The sequence below is a fragment of the Siniperca chuatsi genome, linkage group LG1 (genome assembly GCF_020085105.1).
Source record: "Siniperca chuatsi isolate FFG_IHB_CAS linkage group LG1, ASM2008510v1, whole genome shotgun sequence".
NCBI classification, from domain to species: Eukaryota; Metazoa; Chordata; class Actinopteri; order Centrarchiformes; family Sinipercidae; genus Siniperca; species Siniperca chuatsi.
Window position 1 is genome coordinate 24,741,463 of NC_058042.1, and position 23,374 is coordinate 24,764,836.

The 23,374-nt window shown below is 39.0% G+C and overlaps 1 protein-coding gene across 5 annotated transcripts in view; it reads left to right on the forward strand.

The window, feature by feature from the left end:
• Positions 1-22,859, forward strand: part of LOC122876750 (protein unc-13 homolog C) — a 108,389-nt gene extending 85,530 nt beyond the window's left edge. For 3 of the 5 annotated variants that reach the window (XM_044197420.1, XM_044197430.1, XM_044197440.1), the window contains 11 exons: positions 1,354-1,431; positions 2,222-2,248; positions 5,487-5,575; positions 5,940-6,077; positions 8,048-8,171; positions 8,725-8,784; positions 10,431-10,511; positions 14,941-15,088; positions 18,115-18,207; positions 20,019-20,178; positions 21,218-22,859. In XM_044197420.1, coding sequence (XP_044053355.1) covers positions 1,354-1,431; positions 2,222-2,248; positions 5,487-5,575; positions 5,940-6,077; positions 8,048-8,171; positions 8,725-8,784; positions 10,431-10,511; positions 14,941-15,088; positions 18,115-18,207; positions 20,019-20,178; positions 21,218-21,503 — 1,284 coding nt within the window. In that variant the 3' untranslated portion in view covers positions 21,504-22,859. The remainder of the gene's footprint in view (positions 1-1,353; positions 1,432-2,221; positions 2,249-5,486; positions 5,576-5,939; positions 6,078-8,047; positions 8,172-8,724; positions 8,785-10,430; positions 10,512-14,940; positions 15,089-18,114; positions 18,208-20,018; positions 20,179-21,217) is intronic. The other 2 variants (XM_044197459.1, XM_044197449.1) reach the window with 1 other exon arrangement.
• The last annotated feature ends 515 nt before the right edge of the window (positions 22,860-23,374 follow it).

A 23,374-nucleotide genomic window follows, 5' to 3' on the forward strand; every position in this document is an offset into this window, starting at 1 on the left:
GAGAGCTGTTGTATTGGTTCCCAGTGGTTCCCAACCTGTGTGGCGTCTGACCCCTTCAATCAAATCAATGTCTATGCGTCAAATGCCATAGTGTGGACATGAGTTGTTAAAAGTTTGCTTCTGCTTCTGTTTGGATTTTCAAAAGCCTAAATGGGTAAAAGTATATAATAGTTTACTTAAAAAAGCACAAATTAGACAAATGTTACAATAATAAATGTCATTTTTTGTAAGAGAACATTTCTGTAATCATCTTCACCCTCAGAGTTATCTTGGCAGCCCTTGGGGCATCCCCAGGTTGGGAACCACTGATCTAGAAGACCTGCTTTTGCAAACATAGTGCTGATATGAATACATATAGATAATATTTGCAGACAAACTTGTTAGCTTAGCATCACCCTATTCAAACATCATTACCCCTGTAAAGCAATACACCACCAATAGCTGTCTTTTTTTTCCCTCTTTAGTATTTGCAGTCCTGACTAATATCACAGCAGCCCCTGGCATTTAACTGATAGATGATGATACATCCAATGCGAGTGTTAGTGGACCAAACCTTTTATTCTCTATTTTTCAGTCTCTCTCAAGCTAGAGATGTGTAGCTGAGGGAACTCTCCATTGCTTGTATTGAGCTTTAGATCTAATCACTCCCATACAAATTTGCTCATAAATCTAGTAGAGAGCAAGCCGTTATGTGCTGCCACAGAGACACTATTGGCTCCTTTGTGCCTTGAAAGACACCAATCATCCTTCTCCTGTGGGGCGCAGAATTATCATTTTAGTACTATCCATTACCACTATCATAATTTTGAGGTGTTGTATGTTTGTCAGTTGTTTTTTGGGCAGATAACGTACATAATATGACTGACTGAGCATTCTGAAGAATTATGCACAGTCTCCATAAAAAGCAGTGTGATTAATGTCTGTCATCTGTTAAACTTGTTGTGGAGCTGTGAATCGATAATGCCTGACATATTCAGTGCAGACATTTCTCGCCCTGTTGTATTATGTATTGCGTTTCCCTGCTGACTGTCGATGTCGTGCAGAAACCTTGCATCTTTGTATAGATGATGTGTCAGGAAATCAAAACTGATGGATTTGACTGTTTTTACCCGTTTGATGTTTTGCAGTGTGTTTTCAATTATATGGGCTAGTCTCAAGTTCACAAACTATACTACAATTACAAACTACTACAATGTCAATAGCTGTAAAAAATAAAAATAAAAACTAAAAAAAACAGGAAAATCTAGGTTTATATAGGATGTCAACAACATTAAATATATATTTGTTGTTCTTCTGACACATAGGATTACTATACAAAACAATCTAACTATATTATTTTTTGTACTTTTGCAGCCCTGCATCCTCCTCAACAACATTCAGCAGCTCCGTGTCCAACTGGAGAAGATGTTTGAGTCCATGGGTGGCAAACAGGTCTGAGCCTACCCAAGTGTATCTGCCTGCTATGTCTGTGTCAAGTTTTGAGCCAATTCACTTTCAGAGATTTTCTCTCCTTTTTCTGGTATATAATGTATGAATGTATGAATTATTACAGTGCAATTCTGCATTGATCTGCATCCTCCCACTGGAAGGTCAAACCACAAGGTTAGCTAAAGAACAGCAAATTCAGTGTCTTGCTAAAAGACACTTCAGCAGGGTTGATACCAGTTAAAATCAGGGCTTAAACCGCCATCCTCAGATCAGCACTCTGCTGTGAAATAAATGCTGTGTCATGATTATGTAAATTATCATTTTGATCATGATTTATATGAAGTGAAAGTGAGTTGACCCTAACAGCGTTGTTCTGTAATCCTTCCATCAGTTCTGTACTTAACCATCTAATAGACTAATCTGACATGTAGTTCAGTTTGCTAGTATCACCTTTTCAACTTCTAACTATAAAACAGTTCCTCAATAACTTCCTTTGTGCCCCATCATTATTTCCCCACCTCTAACCCCCCTTGTGTATAACATGTGTTGCCTTTTTTATAAATATTGAGTTAAAACCCTATAAATCTGTGTTGGGTTTGAAGCACCTTTGAATATTTTCCCTCTCAACCTGTCTGTCAGTCTAACCTGAGAAGCAGCAGCCATGGCTTCTTATAACTTACACGCATGTTTCTCTCCAGTATCTAACGCCTGTCTTGCCTTGCGTTTTGTCTCCTGTCGTTGTGTCTCCTGTTTCCCCCCATTTCCTTTCTGTGCTCTCTCTCTCTGTCTCCAGGAGGAGGGGGTTGTGTCCTTCTGTAAGGTGTGTGCAATAGGACTCGTCAACACCCCTTCCCACCATTTACCGAATGATACGAAAAAGCACGCCCCCTCCCCCCGTGCCTCCCGCCACCCCTCACGCTCCTACGCTTCTCACCCCACCCCACCCCCAACCCCTACAGCAGCATGTGCCACAGAGCATACGGAATCTGAATTACCCATCACCCCTCTGGACAGGCTGCTCAAGCTCACCATCCCCGGCGCTTAGGGGATCGTGGCTCAACCCAGCCGATCCCATCTTTATTTTTAGCTTGCTTTTTTTCCTGTCTGCCACTTCCCTATCCATAGCTAATTTAGAAGTGCAATATTTATATTAGTTCGTTGTTCCCCCTTTTTTTCCCTGACGTGAAGAGCAGAGTCAGATGCTCACCAAGTTGCTGGCTGTGGTTTTGATCATCTCTATCCATTCCCCAGGCGGCAGCCACAAAATGCTTCAGACAGGATTTTTCAGACCGTGTTTAATGAGCTTCTCAAAAACGTACAAATCTCTCCAGCTGTGCCCTCGGCTGAGGTGCTGCTACCTCCCCACAGTTAGCAGATCTAGACCTGGATCACTCCCATGCCATTTCTTTACAAGTCTTTACATCCCTTCAGAATGTAAAATTATGGATATTCATTGTTAATGGACAATCAGGTAGTAATTTCTCTTGAATAGTAATTATACAGCCATGGTGTATTTCAGGTGAAAGTTTTCCATTAGTTTCCTCTCTGCACAGTAGCCTATTCATTACAGAATAGTTCCCTATCAGCAATTAACTCCCATAGAGCCAGTGTAATTACCAAGAGCTGTTATCATAGCATTACCAATAACAGAGATTAGCAATAATTTCTTACAGTGTCCACATTTATGGAATCATTATGGACTGATCTCCCCAGATTGGTATTAGGCTTAATCTTGGGTGTCGGCCTGTTTGCTAATATACTTTTCTCACTTTAGAGATGGTGGTTTATTAAACCTTTATTTACTTCGCACTGTTTAGGACAAACTATGTTTCAGAATAACAACCTGCCAGTGAGTAGATATTGTATTGTTGAAACAGGCAATGGGAATCAAAGCTGGGCTGCTGTTGATAGGCTGTCAGCCAGAGGAGAGTTTGTACACTCTGGATGTCCGTCAGTGTCGAGTGAAACTAGCTACCATGGAGGAGCCAGGTGCTCCATAGGTTCCAAAATTGATGTTTCCTTTGCATAAAGTTGAATTCAAATAACAAAAAATGTTGTCAATCGCTTAGTGCAATACATGTTTAAGAATTTCTTGTGGTGTCATTGGTACACATATTGACAACTTAAACTAGTTTCTGACAATGCAGATGGAAAGTGAAAGACATTAGACACCAGATCTATTCATAATACTCAATATACTTGTACATTTATATAAATAACATTCTCAACATTATATCCCATTTCCGACCTAAACCAAGACCTTACCTTTGACCTGACATTTCAGAAGATGAATCTTTGATATAACTACAAAACTGCTTCACTTGGCAAGACAAAGAAATGTATGCGACTACCTTTGAATGGAGGCCTTTGACAGAATTGCAGTCTTCAGGTATACATTTGACTGGAGCATCAGGAACCACACAGAGTGTGAATGGAATTTTTTCCTCTCAGGATGCGACAGGTGCCTCAGTTTATCTAACAGCGGGGTGAATTTCCTGTGCCAGCATTCCCATTAAGACACAGTGTCCTTTAAAAAAAAAAAAACAGAATCTCAATTTCAGAGACTGCCAGGCTACAGATTAGAGGCCCAGTCTAAAACTTTCCCCAGGCCAAGAGGAACTGATAAAAGACCAAGGCCTACAGTATTTTTCTGCTATCACTTGAATAGATGTTATCCGTTACTCAAACAGTAAAATTACGACTCCAACCTCTATGGGCAATTTTCTCTGTGACAGAAAAATCTTGCATGCTGCGATCCTTTCCATTGACGTGACAGCAGTATGAACACATGCGCATGTGAATACACGTGCACACACATATAAATCTATCCCATTCGTGCTGCAGATAGAGGAATGTCTGCAGAATAACAATGTCTATAAAAGGTTTAGTTTACACATCCACTTCCCAGCTGAGCCATCCGCCATTAGAATGTGTGAGATGAGCGGCTCCATGGCTAAGCTTATCGGGTCTAGTGTGACGATCTGTTATGCATGTCTTGCGGTGCCTGGCCTCACACATCCATCTCAGGCACTGAGCCTCAGCGACGTGTGTTCTCCACCCCCATCCAAAACATCAATATTTTGACATTTGTACATGGCGAACATAATTCACAGGTACTGAGACAAACAGTGACACATTTCACTCATACATGCAGTTACTGACACACAAATACACTCACCCACACAGCACAGCACAAATATCCACCCATGCATTTTCTCAGAATATGCTCCAGACCACAGATGAACACAAATATCTGCACAACCATCACATGCACATGCATAAATATGGCGCAGCAGAAACCCAACACATGCCATGCATGGGCACATATATGCTGTGAATCAATTTTGCAAATGTGTTTGTGTGGGCTGGTACTCAAAATTATTCATTGCAATGTCATGTCTGATTTGTCAATATATCGTACTGTAGATATTTAGGCACATAGTACATGGATTTAAGAGGCTTGTAGCAAAGTATAGTTTTATACTGTAGTTTTTATATTTTATATATTAATCTAGATACACTAGCATCTCCTGAATAATAAACACAATTTTGAAAAGTTGCACACTCAAATGAATTTCATAGTGAAACAAACAAATGACTAATATTTTCCCCTGCAGCAACAATTTCCCTCCTGAACATAGAAAGTCAGTCAGCGGTTGTCAGTATCAGAATATATGTAGATACGAGGATTTATATATATATTTGACAGTAAGCTTTATTCCCCTGAGATGTTACAATGTCGAGGCTGCCTGACAGCATACTCTCTCTACTGTAACTTATGTAGTAGTGCACAAAAATCCCTTCCTTCCCTTTTGAGAGACCACTAGCACACCACCAGCGCTCGGAGGTGAGCCGGCCATTTGTATTCAGAACATCGCTCGGCACAGATGGCAGGCAGAATGAGTGGGAGGCCACCAGTGAGGCAGGTTACCTCTCCTCTGTGCCTGTCGTCCCACACCCCCAACACCCCCAGTTGAGGCAGAGATTCAGAGTTCTAGTCAGTGTGGGCTAGTGTATGAAGTGTAATGATGTAGTAACTGTCTGTCTTCCACTGACAGCTGGATGCAGAGGCCAGTGATCTGCTAAAGGAGCTGCAGAATAAGCTCAACACGGTGCTGGATGAGCTCAGCGGAGTGTTTGGCTCCAGGTGAGCATTAGTGTGACTCTACATGTGTGTGTCTGTGTGAGATCATCTTCGTTAAGGTTAACGTCTCCATTCATGTCTTGTTCTGTCAAAGAAATTGTACTACAAGACTGCTTAGTTATTGACAGACATGTACTCAAACTATAATTGACTTGAGCGCTTGCTGTGCACCATGCTTAGTGAGCACAGCAAGTTCCTAAACATTCCAGCTTGAACAAAAGACACGCCTGCTCCTAACATCTTTTCAATAATCGAATAGGAACAGCAGGAGTGAGCTTGCACCTCCTTAAAGTTACCTCATTGCTTCAGCCTAATATATGGGCCCAGTAACAAAGGATTTTAAGGATTGTTGTTTTCCATCACACAGTTTCAAACCTGTGATCGAGGACTGTGTGAAGCAGATGAACCAGGAGCTGGTTCAGATGAAAGGTTCAGCCAAAGGCAGTAACGCTGCCATGGATGCAGAGACTGTCCTCCGGCCTCTTATGGACCTTCTGGATAAAAAGTGGGTATATACTGAATGCAGGGTCAGAGTTTAACCTCTAACATGTAAGGCAGTTTTGTACTTTGGTCTTCAATAAGTGCCACCCTCTTTTGCAAACCAAATGAAAGTCATTAATTTAAGTTTCAATAGGCTCAGCCATCCATTGCTATCAAGTTTGAGAGTTTTGACCTTAAGGTGATGTCAGAATAAGATTTCGCCTGGTGAAATTTACTCGTGTGGTGTGACAAAATGCAGACAGGACAAGAAGTAGCATTGATGGGGTTGCATAAACTGAGGAGCTAGCATGGCTAGTGGGCTTACAATGGCAGTCCACAAAGTTGTAAATTATATTTACGAATCAATATTATCACTTTACTGTTACAAACCTCTGCCACTGTCCTTGCACTCGCTGCTTTTTTTGCTGCTTGTATTATTTCAGTTATATCACCAATGATAAAACAATTTTTCTTGAATAAGAGACCAATCCCACCCCCTCACTCAAACTGGCTGGACATTGGAGAGCCTCACAATTTCACATGTCAAGGTTCAACCAAATTGAACTCTGTTCGAAGTGAAACCGGCATCATTACATGACCGGAAAAGAATACGTCTTACCCGGTTTTTCATAGAAATGAATGCTAAGTGAAATCTGGTGTGACAGCATGTTTAGAGTTTCTGAATAGTTTGATTAGTTACAGTTAATTTTGGTATGTGTGTGGTTGTATCAGAATCTATAAAGTCAGGTAGATTATTAATGACACATGGCTACCGTTAAGCGTTCAAATTTCAACAACCTCTACCCACTCATGTGTATGCCCAGTCCTCTTGAAACCACACCCAGGCATGTTAGGGGCCACTAAAGTACCACTGAAGTACCACATCAACTATGGCGAGTCCTGCTTATTACTACCTAATGTTGATCCTGTCTTATAGATGGCTCATGTGTCAAAATCTAGCTTTAAGAGCTTTATTGTTTAGTTGAAGAAACAGGTACTTATACATTGCACAGAGATGGTAGCTGCTGTGTCAGTAGTGTTAATCTAATGAATGTAGAATAGAAAATCATTTTCTCTACAACTTCTCGGTCACGGTTGCTCAAACACTGCTCTGTTCACTATTTCTCTCTGTGTGTTTGTTTTTGCCCCTTGTCATATTAGATGGCTTTCTGAATGGGAAAGTAAGCTGCTTTGAATAGAGCCGTGCAAATAACACTATATACTATAATAACAATGTTTCTGATCCAATTAGTTTTTATGTTGTACAGAAATATCCTTCTTTTATCTGCCAGTTATATTAAAAGTGTCATTGGTGTTCAAACAGATCAGTAACTAACTAACAACACAGAGCACAAAGTTTATTAGCACAGCGGGACTACATGTGCAGTATATTGTAAAGGTACAGTGATGCCATGATGAATGGAATGATTTCTATTCAAGTAGAGTTTTTCAGTTCCTTTTTAATTTCCGTTTCTAATTTCCAGTTTAGTTTTGATAGATGAATAAAAAATAAAATTGCCCAATGAAGTGAATACAGCAGTATAATAATCACTACCATTTTACATTTGTTTTCAGAAAAAAAGAGAGACCAACATAATCTGCGAATGTCTATTAATTCAACCTAGGGACTGTATTTACTTCTGTGGCGTTCTTGAAAGAACCATAGCGATGATGTGGCTCAGCTGAGCTCTGGGAATCGCTCTCAACCATTTGTCAAAGCAACATTGAGGCCAATGGGGTATTATAGGGAATCCTCTTAATGATATGGAAATACCAAATCCTTCCTCCTGTCTCTGAGACCCTGCTTGCACAATAGGGTGAGATTAAAGCATACAGCTGCTGCATTTATTCTATGAATCACAGGTGTTTTTCTTTATTTAATCATATTATTTATGAAGACGTCATCGCTTGGAGCATTCAGCCATGTTGTCTCAGTTTGAGACTTGTGCTTTTGACTGTTGACCTGACAAATGCCCTTCTTTTGCCACTTTGCAGTTTGATGTTATTTGCCAAGATTTGTGAGAAGACTGTGCTGAAACGAGTCCTTAAAGAGCTATGGAAAATCGTGCTGAACACCATCGAGAGAACAATTGTTCTTCCTCCACTGAATGACCAGAGTGTGAGTTTGATTAATTATCTGTCTCTTTCCCTTTTCTGTTACTCCTTTCATCTCTCGCCCTACCCTCCACCTCCCTCCTCTTCTCCACCTGTCTCTCTCTCATTTCCTCCATCTGTTCAGCTCTCTCCCTCATAACACACAAATTACTGTACAGGAGATGAAACAACATGGCATCTCTAAATCTTCACACACGTGGAGTGAATTTTTTCATACTGTTAATCCTTCTGTAAGAGCTGGGTTGACATTTTTCATCTCAGCAATATCTTATTTACTGTTTTTGTTGTTGTCGATGGAAACATGAAAGTGCAGTTTAATGCCATCATGTCAATCAGTTTTCAAACATTTTCTTCCCTCTACCACTTGGAGTTTACAAAATAACTAGTGCAGCTTTAAAACACAATTACAGTAATGAGTTCATGTTTAAGATTTTGCCCCTTCTGTCCCCTATCATCTGTTGCTTATTTTGTTCATATAATCATTTTTTTCATATTCATCTATTAAGTGTTTCCTTGGTTATTTTGCCATAATGGAAAAATATCTGTCTCTCCAACAGCAAGGAGCTCAGATGATCTTCAATGCTGCCAAGGACTTGGGACAGCTGTCCAAACTGAAGGTAATTTTTGGATGAACCCAAGGCAGGTGTTGCTAATCTCAGCACACAAACCAAATACTGTCTGAACCCTATAATGTCTGATTCTAAAGGGATTCTCAAAGCTTAGCCGACTCAGTAAAACATGCATTATGCCTACACATACACTGAGATCTCTAATTATGCTGAACATGGATTATATATTATATTGTAAACAGTATATCAGAGTGCATTATAGGTAATACAGATATACACAGACTCAATGCACTACAAGAAACTACACCACACAGTCCATTAATCCATATTTAAACATATTCATATTTTAAAAAAGTCTTTTTGTAACTAAATGTCAACATGAATAACATCATGACAAGCTACCAAAAATATTAAATAGATGTTAATTTTTCTCTCATCCACAGTCTAAAATTGTTTAGATGGAAATATGCTAGTAGAGGGTTCAGCTAGCACCTGCACCTAACTGTGTACTTTACCTACAAATTTGGATCGATGGATTATGTCATTTGGAAGCATAGTCATGTAAGCTACTGTAGGCTTTTGCGTTGTACATTGTAACTCGGTGCAACACTAACCAGGCTGGTATCTAATTGTTGATGTGACCGGAGGATGTTTAATCCCTCGAGCTCTGTGTAGTGAGGCGTTGGAATGGATCGGTGGTTTCACTAACAACTGCGGTATGACAGTACCTCAGAGAGGTCTTTTAGCTCTGAGTCATACGGGTGATGCGAACCGAATGTGTGTTTATCACCATTTATATGTGTGTTTACCTGTTGGTGTGTTCATACTCATTTTTGTGTTGTGTGTGGCAGATGTCCTTTGAGGGAACTTCTGGTACTGTACATCAGTACACAGATGAGTAAAAATATTAGAAATCATAGGAAAAAATCTGTTTGAGCCATGAAAATGAGTTGAATCCAAAGAAAGGGCCTTTTCCCATGAAATAACATCTGCATTACTGGGTTTTCATTAGAGAGAAGTATTTCTTCCTGCCTGCAGCATTTAGTTATTTTGGGGCTTGCCATGACATTGTTTTCACAGGATGGGAGATTACTGGATCTGTCAATACAAATCAAGTGGACCCAGTGCAATTTTGCAACATTGTACACGCCTCTTCTAGGGTGGTCATGTTGATTAAATCTTAGCACCAAGCAACCAACACCAAGCTCATGCAAAAGTTCACAGACTTTTCTGCTTTTGTACACACGAGGGGCCAGACACATGAAACTGTGTAGATTAAGACCAGCGTTTGTAGCAGTGTTTGCATCTGTGATTTAGTTTCTTCAAAGCACCTTTTCATAAAACATTAACGCCAGGAACAATTAATGCCTATGCCCTGTAAGGGAAACATCTGGGAAATAAGGCAGTGCCAGACGTTATTTGCTGTAATCAATTCACAAATTAGGAAAACGTCAATTACAATTGACAAAAAAAAAAAATTCATGATTAAAATAGATTTTTAGAGCTGGTGTGAGACAGCAAGGCTCAGATTTATCATACATTCTGCAGTTGACTGCAACTGGTGCTGTTTTGGCTCACCTAGGGTCATCACCATTATGCTGGAGAAACATTTTAAAATTCAAAGCGTTTGATTGCAACTTGTGTTCCCGTTTTGCCAACTGTAGAGTGTTTGACTTGATCTGATATCCCTCCAGGAGCATGTAATTCGGGAGGAAGCCAGAAGTCTGACTCCACGACAGTGTGCAGCCATGGACCTTGTGCTTCCCACCATCAAGGTGAGTTTCATGTCAATTATACAGCAAGAGACACCTGGATGGCTAAACTTGACCTTTAAAAAAGACAGGGGAGCCACACGAGGCATATCGGAGCAGAGATATGCAAATTGACTTAAATGAGAATTTTGTAAATCAAAGACACTGTAAACTGGGAGGCTGTGGCTCATATCATGTGCTTGGGACATCATGTCGAAATGCTATTGACCCCCCCTTTCTATTTTCCTCTTTTTTTTAAAAAATTTATTATAGGCTGGTTAAAGCAGAAATCTAAAGTATGGCAAGCGTTGAAGCTGGAATTTAAGTGGACTGGGAGAGAAGCAATGTTTATGTCCAGATATTCACATGCTGGAAAAGGTGCATTTACAGTACAGGTATATCTCAAATGGAAACTAGAAGAGTGCGCTCAGTAGAGTGCAGATTCTCCGCCAGGCCTGGTATCACCAAATGGCCTATGAATAACACCCAGGAGACCACTGTTCATGTCCTGTGTGAAGCCGAAAGTCAACATTGACTTATTTTAACTTACATACGTAAGTTAAATGAGGTAATGTGTTTAACTTACGTCACGTACGTAACATAATTTATCATACTTAACTACTGGCCGGTTAAGAGGAGTCGAGGTTATTATAGTTTTGCATTTTTCCTTAGTTTTTATTTTTATTTCATTTTGACTTTTTGTTTTCAATTTCAGTTTAGTTTTAATGTTTAAAGTTTTTAAAGTGGGTTTGCTAGTTTAGTTTTTATTTTTTGAAAATGCTTAATTTTAGTTTAGTTTTTAGTTTTAGTGTTAGTTTTAGTTTTTATTTGTAATATCGGGTATTTGTCAGAGATTCAAAAAGGTCAGAAAAAGTATTGCGTGATAAAAACAAACACAGCTGGCGTAAAACTGGCACAGCTAAAAAATTCGAAGATAGATTTCATATCCACCTGAAATACTAGGCTTGTGTAGTATGAAATATATTGACAAAGACGAAAACTAAGGACATTTTCTTTCTAATTTTAGTTTGTTTTTGTTTTGTAAACACATAATAGTCAGTTTTTTTGTAAAGCCTCGTTTTTATTTTTATTTCAGTTAACAAAAATTTTTCACATTTAGTTTTCGTTAACGATAATAACCTTGAGAGGAGTGAGGAGTCAGCAGTCAATGGCAGTATAAAACAGAGCAGTCAATAAAATAGATTTTTCAAAAATTGTGAATCACCGCAGCCACGAGAGGTCGTTGAGCATACAGACATAAATGTGCACAAAAAATATTGATGGCTGATGGGTCCAGTAGTATGCAAGATTAAATGCGGACAGAGACACACACGCACACGACCAAATGCATGATCACCTCCAGGCTTAAGCCTGGCAGAGATAAAAAACATAATCCACTGAGCGTGTGTGTATTTTTTATTTTAATAAGATTAGACTAAAATGGAGAGAAAATGTTTTCTTCACTGTCACCTCACAAATTGCAAAAGAGACTTGTAACAGAGGCTGTATATCCTTAATGTTTCTTGATGACACACAATGTAGTTCCAAGAAGATGATGCACCCAAATTAAAGTGCTTTCAACACGCTTGAGTAAAAAGTACCATTATAGTTTTAAAAACACATGACACAATCCTAGTCTAGACCCATCTGAGGATAATTAATATCCAGGAATATGAAGAGATGCCCAAAGCCTCTCAGCAAAAGAAAGTGTGAAATGCAGCACTTTTAATTTACTGCCATACGACTGTTTGTTGTAAAGGGATATGAGACAATTTCAAGACCACGCCTCAGTTCTACAGGGACAAGAGGAGAGTTATGGTGAGGTGCCACTGGGGGAACACTACATCATAAAGTGCCGAGAAAACTAATTGATTCTGCTGTCTCCAAGGTAACTACCTGCAGGTTTAGATCAATCATGTTGCTGGAATTCTTTTCATCATTATTCCAATGAGAACAGTCAATTAACACAGTTAAGTAGTGCCTCAGGAGAGTTGGCTGTTCAGATCAAGAAATGCTATGCAAAGGGTTACTTGCATCATATTTTTCATATTTCATTATTGCATATTGCAACACCTTTAAACCTGTAATCTAAAAAAGACAAAAAATTGAAGAGATGCATTGAAGTAGCTCCACATATACTGTAAATATTGACTACTAAAAATATATATGATTGACTACTAGTATGCCCAAATGTTACCCCAGAGGTAATACCAGAGCCTAACATGTATAAGTGCAGTAATGTGGCACGTGCCTTCAGATTCGTACAAGCAAGGATTATAAAGTCTACTTAGTAACTAAACCACACTATGTAGATATTCCACAGTATATCTACTTGAATATTTGGCAAGTGTGCATTTAGTGATTATCCCACTGAAAATATTTCATCCACACTGATCTTTGAACCTGTGAAAACTAATGGGTAGGATAATGGGTACATGCACTGGCCCATAAAGTGCATATGTGACAAAGTCATGCAGTCCATTTAACTTATTCCCGATGATGCACCATTTGGTCCTTTCTTTGAACTCTGACCTGGGAGTGATTGTATAAGAAGGGCAGCTGTTTCTTTCTCACCAAATCCAGCTTTGTAATTCTAAAAAAATTTGGATGTAGTGTATTTCAGAATGGATGCCATTTTTTAGATGTCATGTATTAAAACATAAAGACCCATATCACCTGTTTTTCCTATAGTCAGAAATAGGTATTACATACTGTAAATGGAAAATATATGGGAGTACTTGTTTGCGTCATCATCACTACACTCAAGAGAAGAGTGTAACCTCACATGGTTACCACAAGATGCAAACCCCTGATAAGTTTTGAGGATAGAGAAGAAAAAAAGGATATGATGAAAGAAATAAAGAAGAAAAGAAAGGACACGAGGAACAAGTTTCAAAGAAATTAAATGAAATAAATAGGGCAGGATATAAGGAAGGAGGGAAGGAAAGTTAGAAGGGAACGAGGAAGAAAGAAAAGAAAGAAGAAATATTGGAAGAATGGAAGTTTGGCAGGTAATTGTTGCCAGAGGCAGGGTGATATTTTGCTGCTGGGTCAGCCGCTCTTTTTGCCAGAGGGAGTGTAGCATTGTAGCCTAGTGGTAACACTATGGGCATCTTCCAACATGATGCATCGTTGTCCTTGATAAATACAGCTCAGTGCATCAGTTTTGATGCCATGATGAGGTGATTAGTGTGGTGTTTTTTATGTGAATAAACATAAGCAAAACCACAACATGATAACAATACCTTAAAAATGCCTCAACAACAAAATGAGGCAAAACTATTCAATACACACATAACCATATGAATACTGAACTCATAATTATTTCTTTATCATGTTAGGAAATCCTTAAGAAGGCCAACCTCTACTATTTTGATTATGCTCTCAGAATGTAGCTTCTGCTAGTACTATGTACAATTGCAGTTTTACAAAAAGTACAGCGATATCATCACTAACAGTAAGCTTAGCCTTGGTTTCAATGATCATTTGTGACAAAAAGCATAAACCTTTATTCATAAAATGTATTTTTTGTTTGCTGTAGGCTATGTTTTGTATGAATTATATGCAGTTTCCCATTTAGTGTGTGCAATTTTATTTTCTTTCCCTTGATAATCTCCACCCATGTCACTTCCTGCATGCCAGATTATGTATAGTTCAGGAGGCCGAAAACAGTGCCTCCTACTGTGCTGAGTCACAGTTGCACAAGTCAAGAAATATTTACCAACACCCTAGAGGGGCGTCATTCTATTTCTGATGAAGATGATGTGGCTCAAATATCACCTGGCTGCTAAATACAATGTGTGGACCCTATCTCCATCTACTGTATTTTTTTTTTTTTTTATCCAGTGCCTCTAAGGATATGAGATTAGTGTGTATCAACTTTTTAACTTAGACCACAACAACAGACCCTTCACTAACTCTGCAAATACTCTTTTGTTCCTGTAATGATCATGTGTTACAGAGGAGAGCTAGCACATAACAAATGGCTATAAAGGGTTTAGAAATGTGTCTCCAAGTTCCTATATTCATCTGCTTTTCTTTTCAGCAACGCCTCCTTTCTTAATAAGATCTGTCCATGGCCACCCTCCCACCTTCCACATGTGGGATGGTGACAGCATTTGAAAAGAAAGCAAAGCCTTGTCTGTCCTCAGCTATCAGGCTTATCAGCACAAATGGGCATTAACCATCCAAGCATGGGTTTCAGATTTAAATGCATGGTAATTAGCTACAAAAGTGGCTATTACTGCTGTCTCTTGTCTGGTCTCTCTATGTGTCTGCTCCTCCTTGTAAAATATATACTGTCCATATAATCCAAGGCTATTCTCTCAGCCAACTGTAACCTGCTGTCGTGTATAAACTCAAAAGACGTTGTCATCATGTTCAAAGTTATTCCAAGTTTCTGTTTACCTTCGAAAATTATAAATCTGAGCTGCTCTTCTTTTTTTGTTTGCAGCAATACTTCCATGCTGGAGGAAACGGGCTGAAAAAAACCTTCCTTGAAAAGAGCCCTGATATGAAATCCCTCAAATATGCTCTCAGCCTTTACACTCAACCTACAGATGCCTTGATCAAGAAATATATATGCACCCAAACCTCTCAAGGTAAGGAGCTAGCCAAGGTCAGGCTCAATTAGGTTTCAGTTCAGGGAGTGGAATTACTTCAGCATTCAAATACTGAAAAGCTTTTGGGTTAAGAGCAGTTTTCTGTGTCCATAAAAAGTGTCTCACATGGGTAGGTTCAGACTAAAACAAAGTTGCTATAAAGGCAAGAAATGTAAGCAAGACCAAGTGATGCTAAAAGATGCTTAGATAGTGAAAGTGGCTAGAAAGGTGCGGAAAAAAAGCACAGTGGATACAATTGTGCAGCGGCACTTACCACTTTCTCCAGACACTAGTTAGTAAACATATTCTCATTAAACTTGATAAACTCTACATTACATGTCTGCAGCCTTTCCCTACTACAACCATATACTCTTTAAGTGATAAATGAAAAGGAAAGCCTTATTACCACCAAATCACTTGCTGCTTCTATTGGTATTTAGAATTGATTGAAAATAATCTGACTCCAGTCCTGGCTCATTTTAACTTCCACATTGTTGTGTTTTCCCATCAGTCTTGGCTTCCTTTACATTACAGTATGTGCGTCCTGAGGATGTCTCTGTGTCACTTTATTTTCTTTAGGCTTTTATGTGCAGTGGAACTGTATAAGTCTTTTGTCTCTTTCACTGTAAATAAAAAAAAAAAACAAATAAGCAAAGTTATCTGTGGCCTCTTCACCCCATACCCTAAAGGGCTTTAACGCTCCCATGTTCTCTCTCTCTCTCTCTCTCTCTCTCTCTCTCTCTCTCAAGATATATGTGTGTATGAATGTAAATGTATAAATTCCCTCTTGTGCTCCCCCTCTCTCTCCTCTTTCTCTCTGTCATCACCGACCCACTTTTACTCTATATGTTGTTGTCTCATTCATCTGTCTCTATATGGAACTTTTTTTCCCTGTCCCTCTCTGTAACAAGGCTGAAATTCTCTCTGGATTTCCAGAGAGATTCAAGAGGGAATCAGACCAGTGAGGCGTTGAAGCTTTAAACTCCTGGTTGCCTCAGTGTGTTCAACCTTGTGGAACGTTGCATAGGCAGGCGGCAGGAAACAGAATGGCAATGGGAGAAAGCTAGGCAGCCAGCAGGCCCAACCAGCGTTCTCACTCTCAGTGACTGGCAGATGGGCACAGACGCACAGTGTTTCACTGTGTGCTATTTTGAGATTGTTCGTTACGTTTCTCCTCTTCCTCCGTCATCCCATCCCTTCCCCCCTTCGGAGTTCACACCATTTTCCATCACACCATCGTGTTGTTGCTCTCTATCTGAGGTGGTCTAATGTGATGTCTATAAGTGGAGGTAGTGAGGTGGTTGATGTGCATTAGGTCAGTAAACAGTGTGGGGATGTGCTGATGCTTGATGGAGCACAGTGGACACTGTTTCATTAATCATCAACCCCTGTGCTCTGGCAACGACACATTTAGACCATGGCATGCACTAGTCTATTCCTGCCAAGTGAGCGCTCAGAAGCATGCGTGTGTCTTTCTGCTGTTAGGGAGCGGGCTGAGGTTGTATAGCTGCTTTATGCTTCAGTGGAAATACAGTACTAACAAAAATAAAAACATATTTTCTTCATACAGTAATTTCATGTGAATATTTAACAGCTTTCTGTTTATAAAGTAATCTTCTGTTGATTTGTCACCTTGTGTGGGTTACGGGTAACATTCTGGTTGTTCGAAGCAACAAAGGTGAAACATGCAATGAATTAAACTGCAACTCTGCAACAATTAATATCTGCTACTCACCTTTCTTATCTGTTAGTTCCTTTTGTTAGCATTTTTCTCACTTAATCTGCTGACCCTCCTTACTTCCACCTTTGTTTTATCTACTTCTTCTTTCTCTTATCTTCCTTATGTACCATTCATCTTATTCACAGTCTGCTCCCCCATGTTCCTCAAACTGCCCATTGCAGTGCATGTCTATTAATTATTTCATAAAGGCACTAACTGACAGTGCCTTGTCTCTGACTCCAGTCAGAAAACAGACAGAATCTTTTTATTTATTACATTATTTCAGCCCAAAGCTGAAGTAAATGTGCTTTGTTATTGCTCTGTTAATTTACCACAAGTCCAGGGCTTAATTGTTTAGCAGCAACGTTTTTGTGCCCTCCCCCAGCCTCTCAGGGCATCATTACAATAAATCAGGAGGCTTGTTTCTTCACTACTAGCTATAATGGACACTGCATGTTTGGCACACATTGATCAGGTATTGGATCAACATGCCCCTTCATCAACCACACCTGACTTGCCTTCCAATGTTCACTGGGTGAAACACACGGCAGCTGAAATGAGGCAAAGTGAGACACATGGTCAGCAATCACTTCTAATTGGTTCCTGGCAACAACATGTCCCTATGTTACTGAAAGTGTAATGCACACATAACTGTGCAGGGTGTGATGCCCAAAAGGGTATTTCCTCTTTTACACACTATGTTTTTGTTCACTCTTGTCCACTCGCTACCTTTCTGATACATTGTTTTACTTTCATTTCCACTTGTCCGCATGCAGTCAGATCCAATGTTTTGTTTGTATTTCTGTCAAGTTGAACAGTTTGATGATATCATTGTGTAGAACATTATTTATTTAGTGCATCCTTTCACACCATCTGCCTCCTCCATGGCCTTCAAACCAGTCAGATTATTTCATTTCTTTTTTTCCTTCTTCTTGTTCAGCCTCAAGCTAAAGGAAACCCTGTCTGTGTTTGCTACTGGGCAAATCAAGTCTACTCCCCTACTGTTTTTCTTGGGTTTAGTATTCTGGCTTTGACACACAGAGAGGTGTTTATACACCTCTTTTTGGATCAATTTCTGGATACCTCATCTACCAAAAAAGCTGCACCCACAGTTTTGGATTCTGTCCTTTCATCCTCTCTCTCTCTCTCTCTCTCTCTCTCTCTCTCTCTCTCTCTCTCTCTCTTATTTCTGTTTCCTGATCTCTCTATTTCTCTCCCTGGCTCCCTCTTTGCAACTCCTCCATTCTGTCTGATTTTCATTATGCCTGTTTACAATTCTCCTGTTGTTGTTTTGGTGTGTGTCCAGGTCAGTCATCCAACGGATCGGTGGGGGAAGTGTCAATGCAAGTGAATCTCATCTCTCACCCTGGCACTGGAGAGCACAAAGTCAGCGTGAAGGGTGAGCTTTTCCTAAACTCAGGCCTGCTTTTTATCATTTCTATTCAAATGTAGTCACACCTGCAAATGTTCACCATGGACAGCTCATGGTGGTAATCTCATATGGGCAGTAGTGCTGCGGGGCCAGCGGGTTGTAAAGTCATGGAGGAAAAAAATAAGGAAATTAACATCTTAAGATTGCTGATGACATAATTAAATAATAATTAATTATTATTAATTAATTATTATAATTATTAATAATTAATAATTAAAGTCGTTATACAGAAAACCAAAACCACAGCCACAGCTGAGGTTGTACTGTAGATTTCTTTTCTATTCTTGCAGAGGCTATAAAAAAGTTAGCCTAACACTCATGGTTTATAGATCTGAAACGTCTGTATTTTTATTTGTCATACTAGCAGCATGGCTCAATGGATGGCAATGTCGATCTGTTGGTCGGTCCACCACTTTGGTCCAGACTGAAATATCTATCTATTTGATGGATTGGTATGAAATTTGTACAGACATTCATGTTCCGCACAGGATGTATCATACTGACTTTGGTGATCCCCTGACTTTTCCTCTAGAGTTACCATAACGTTGAAATTTAGTGTCTCAACAACTATTGGATGCATTGCCATGAAATTTGGTACAAACATTCATACCCCACTCAGGATGAATTGTTATAACTTTGGTCATCCCTTAAATTTTCATCAAGTGCCATTATCAGATCAAAATTTTATATACTTTTGTTTATGACTAAATACCTGCAAATCTAATGACATTCCTATCAGCTTCAGATGTACTTTGTGTTAAGTGCTAATTAGCAAATGTTAGCATACTAACATTTCACAGAGCCACTAGCATGGCTGTACACTTTTAGTCTTGTTTCAGACTCTTCACTAACTGAGTGTAGATATGTATTATACAACAACTTAATTTACGTCATTTTAATCAAAGTACAAATAATTGCAGATTCCAATTGCCTTATGCACTTACAAATACCTGTATCATTCATTTTTAATGCTTTGTTCTGGAGAAAAATGTGCAGATGTCATTTCCTTGTTTAAATAGGCCCTACTGGTTTTTGAAGTCCATTTCCATAATCACACACTTATTGATTTTTGTTTCCATAATGTCAGCAACAAAAACTCCACATACACTACAGCTGGTAATCAGCTATAATCAGCCAACAGCAGTAACATGACAATATGATTGCCATTTAGGTTACTATGGAAATCATATATGGATGTTTCTATTAAAGGAAAATCCATTATTACAGGATGAAGAGCTTTCATTTTCTACACTTGTCCATTTCTGTTAGTGATTTTTTTACATTTCCCAGAATTAAGTTTGGAACCACCACAGAACTAAATGCAAAAAAATAAAAATAAACTCAAAATTCAGCTTTTGTGGCTGCAGAATGCCATTGCACCATGGTCTGTCAAAGCTGCTGTGCCAATCAGGATCTCTGTCTCCTCTTTGGTGGATTTATCCCTGTACATTGTTTTTCTTTTTTAATGTCAGTGTGAAATAGTCTGCAAATAAAAGTTTGATTCATTGGCACGGACATCCAAGGATGTTTACCATTAATGTTCCAGTGGAAATGTTTCTGCTATCGACTTCTATTTTACTTGCTCTGACAGTAGCTCAGCATAATATGACATTTTCTACATTTAGCCAGTTAGTGTGGGAATAAGATAAATACACTTCCAAAAATAGAAAATGGGACCAGGAATACTCAGTTTCTTCTGTTTGACGTGGATTTTCCTTTACCTTCTCCTAAACTATATCTATGATGTCGCTGATTATTATTTTCTCTGCATTTCTCAGTGATCGCAGTGAACAACCTCATCTGGCAAACCAACGCCATGTTCCGGCCATTTGTAGAGGTCAACGCTGTGGGACCACACCTGGCTGACAAGAAGCGCAAATTCAGCACCAAGACCAAGAATAACAATTGGTCACCAAAGTACAATGAAACATTCCAATAGTGAGTAATCGTGCTTCCTTCGTGTTAGGAGGAGCACATACTACATTATTTACTATATTTTCACCATTATTATTATTTTTTTGCATTATTTTACCTGCCTGCATACAACATACAAAATAGTGTGCAACATTTTGTATCTTCTATCCTGCTGTACCTTCAAACTGGTATTTAGTATACTATCTGCACACTATCCAGCAACCTATATACCACATAATACCTGTAATACCTTGCTGTCGAAATCCTTCCAATTGTTCTAAGCAGTGAATAGAACGCAATTGCTTTACCAGCACTTCTGCTTATTGCAATGCTTTAGCAATCTACAGTATAGACTTTTCCCCTCTTCAACACTGTCATTCTCTGAGCCGAGCCAGATAAGGTCACAGAGCTAAAGTGATCTTAGAGCTGCTACTGAGCTGTAGCAACACCAGTGTGATCAGGGCAGGCCCAGTGCTGCCTGCATATAGAGTCACTCCTGGCATTGTCATTTGAATTTTAAGAAGCTGTTAAGTTGCTGGAGATAATTAGAGAACAGCCTAAAATAAAAGCTGGCTCAGGATAATGGCTCATTTGAATAGAAACATTCATTTCACTCGCAAAACATGACTGAATTGTCTCATCACAGCCACACATATAATAAGGCGGCTTTCCACTAGGGAGATGTCACCCAGCCAGAGTCTCTTACTGACACGTTATATTCAGCTGCGAACAAAGCCGAATGTCAGTGTCCAAAAAGCAATTGGTTTGCACTCATGTACAATTCTTCAGAAAGAGACTTCAGGCTTTTCATTAAGTTTGAACAATAATAAAAAAGTACATCAAAGTCAATTTATTATACTTTTAAGTGACTTGCAACTTACTTGACAGTATCTGTGATGATGTGGTAAACCCGAGATTTATATTATCCATGCAGGTTAAATAATTTCCTTCTTGAATACTGAAGTACTACAGTAGAGTAAAACATCACTAATTTTGCATCGTGTGAACATATTTGAATTCTTTGAGTTCAGCTTTTCTGATCTCTCCGTGTCATTTCTCCCAGTGTTCTAAGTAATGAACATGGTCCGGAGGCCTACGAGTTGCACGTCTCAGTAAAGGACTACTGCTTTGCCCGCGAGGACCGCGTCATCGGCATGACAGTCATCCAGCTCCGAGAGCTGGCGGACAAGGGCAGCTGCTCCGCCTGCTACCCCCTGATGAAGAGCATCTCCATGGACGAAACTGGCCTCACCATCATGAGGATACTCTCTCAAAGGACCAACGATGAGGTGGCCAAAGAGTTTGTGCGTCTCAAGACGGACACACGCTCGGTGGAGGAAGTGTCATAATGTGGAGCAAAAATGCAGTATTAAAAGGGTTGTGTTGTCTTAAGTGAGCGATAAAGAGAAAAAGGAGACAGAGCAGTAGCAACAGTTGTTCTTTCTGGATAGCTGGAGAATGAGATTGTCCAAAGAGAAGCGGAGGAGGTCCAAATGTGGCAAGGCAGAAAGAGAGAGAGAGAGAGAGAGAGAGATGTGTTTGTTTGTTTGTTTGTTTTTGTGCATGTGCGTAAAACATCTGTTGGAATGTTCATTTTAAAACTACAGTATGTACAAGTGTTTACTTACCGTATGCTTACTATTAAGTACTATATTCTACGAGTTATGTTAACGAGACATGAAATACCTTTTGTACAACATTTAGTCTTTTTGAACAGAGACTTGTTCCAATAAAGTGCCAAACCAGTGAAAAAAAGAACAAAACCAACATATATGAATTATGGTGAACTTAGTATGTTTGAAATTTGCTCGATTCTTTTGTCCAGTGTAAGTTATTTTCTGACCATGTGGCGTTCTGATTGTTGCAAAGTCTTTCATTTTGCACCCTCGTTTTTTGGCTTCACGTTCTTCCACACAGCACTGTTGTGCATGTCCTCTTCTCGGTCATGTCTCTCCCATGATTCCGCAGTGACCACCGAGCAGGGCCCTGTCCCCTTGCCTTCAAACTGTTTGTATTTTAAGTCGACCTGAAAATAGACCATGTTTTTTTAAATGGCGATGACTGCTATGTAAACCTTCATAGGTGTTTGTAATTTTATAACCATGACAACAATGACGATAGCCTCCAGTGCTAACAGTCTTAGCAAAAAGGATGGAAATGTTTTCTTTTTCTTTGGCTTTTTGTTCCTTTTTTTTGGCCATCAGCTTCCAGCCTTTCTGAATGACCACTGTGAACATGAGCTTTGGAAGGCAAGCTTACATGACATTGCTGACAGTTTGATATTATTGTTTCATATTTTTCCGATAACTTTGTTCCTGAAACTGCCAAAGTTATATAAAATATTTGTACAAAAGCAATCCATTACATGTATGAAGATACATATGTACATGTTATCTATTACTTTTTCAATGCTTAATATTTGATTATTTATAGGGTGGTACTAAGATTTTATTTTTTTTATTTCCTGTGAAGCTGTTAACCAATATGAAAGTTGCACATGTTACTTTACACATTAGTTATATCAGCTTCTGTCATTTGAATTATTTTTCTTCATAAAGGAAAGAGTCTAACATTTGGTAAATATGCAACATTCCTATGTATTGCACTGATGGCGAATTGTATGTCATGTAAATATATTTAGTGAGATATTGTACAAAAGTCTACTTTTCTTCAATGTGCATAAAGTATGTGCAAATGTGTTAAAACATCTGGGTCATTTTGAACAATTTTCCAGTAAGCATCCCTTTAACACTTAGAACAAGTGTTTATCATTTCTGAGATTATTTTATAATTGAAGCTTGAGGTTCAGGTAACTTAAGTAATTAGAACTAACCTGTCAACTACTATTCATACAAACTCATTGCACCTGCTTTCTTGCATTTTGTGTTGAGATCTACAATATACAAATGAAAAGAAAACCTCTACTTTTGGGGAACAGCTTGACAAAGTTTGCATACAATTCTGTCATGTTCAGTCAGTCAGTCAATTAGTCATTTGCATCCTAAGTGGCTCAGAGCAAATCAGAAACCAATCGATGCCATTTAAGAAAAAAAAACTGCGTTCAATGTGAAAATGATTTTCATTGGTTTACAGCTATGTTTGCTTCCATGGTGGGTGTTGTACTGGTATTGCAGGTTGATATCAACCACTGTGAAAATGATATCATCTCTTAAAAGAGTATTCCACCGATTTAGCATGACACTTTTAAAAAATTGTCAGT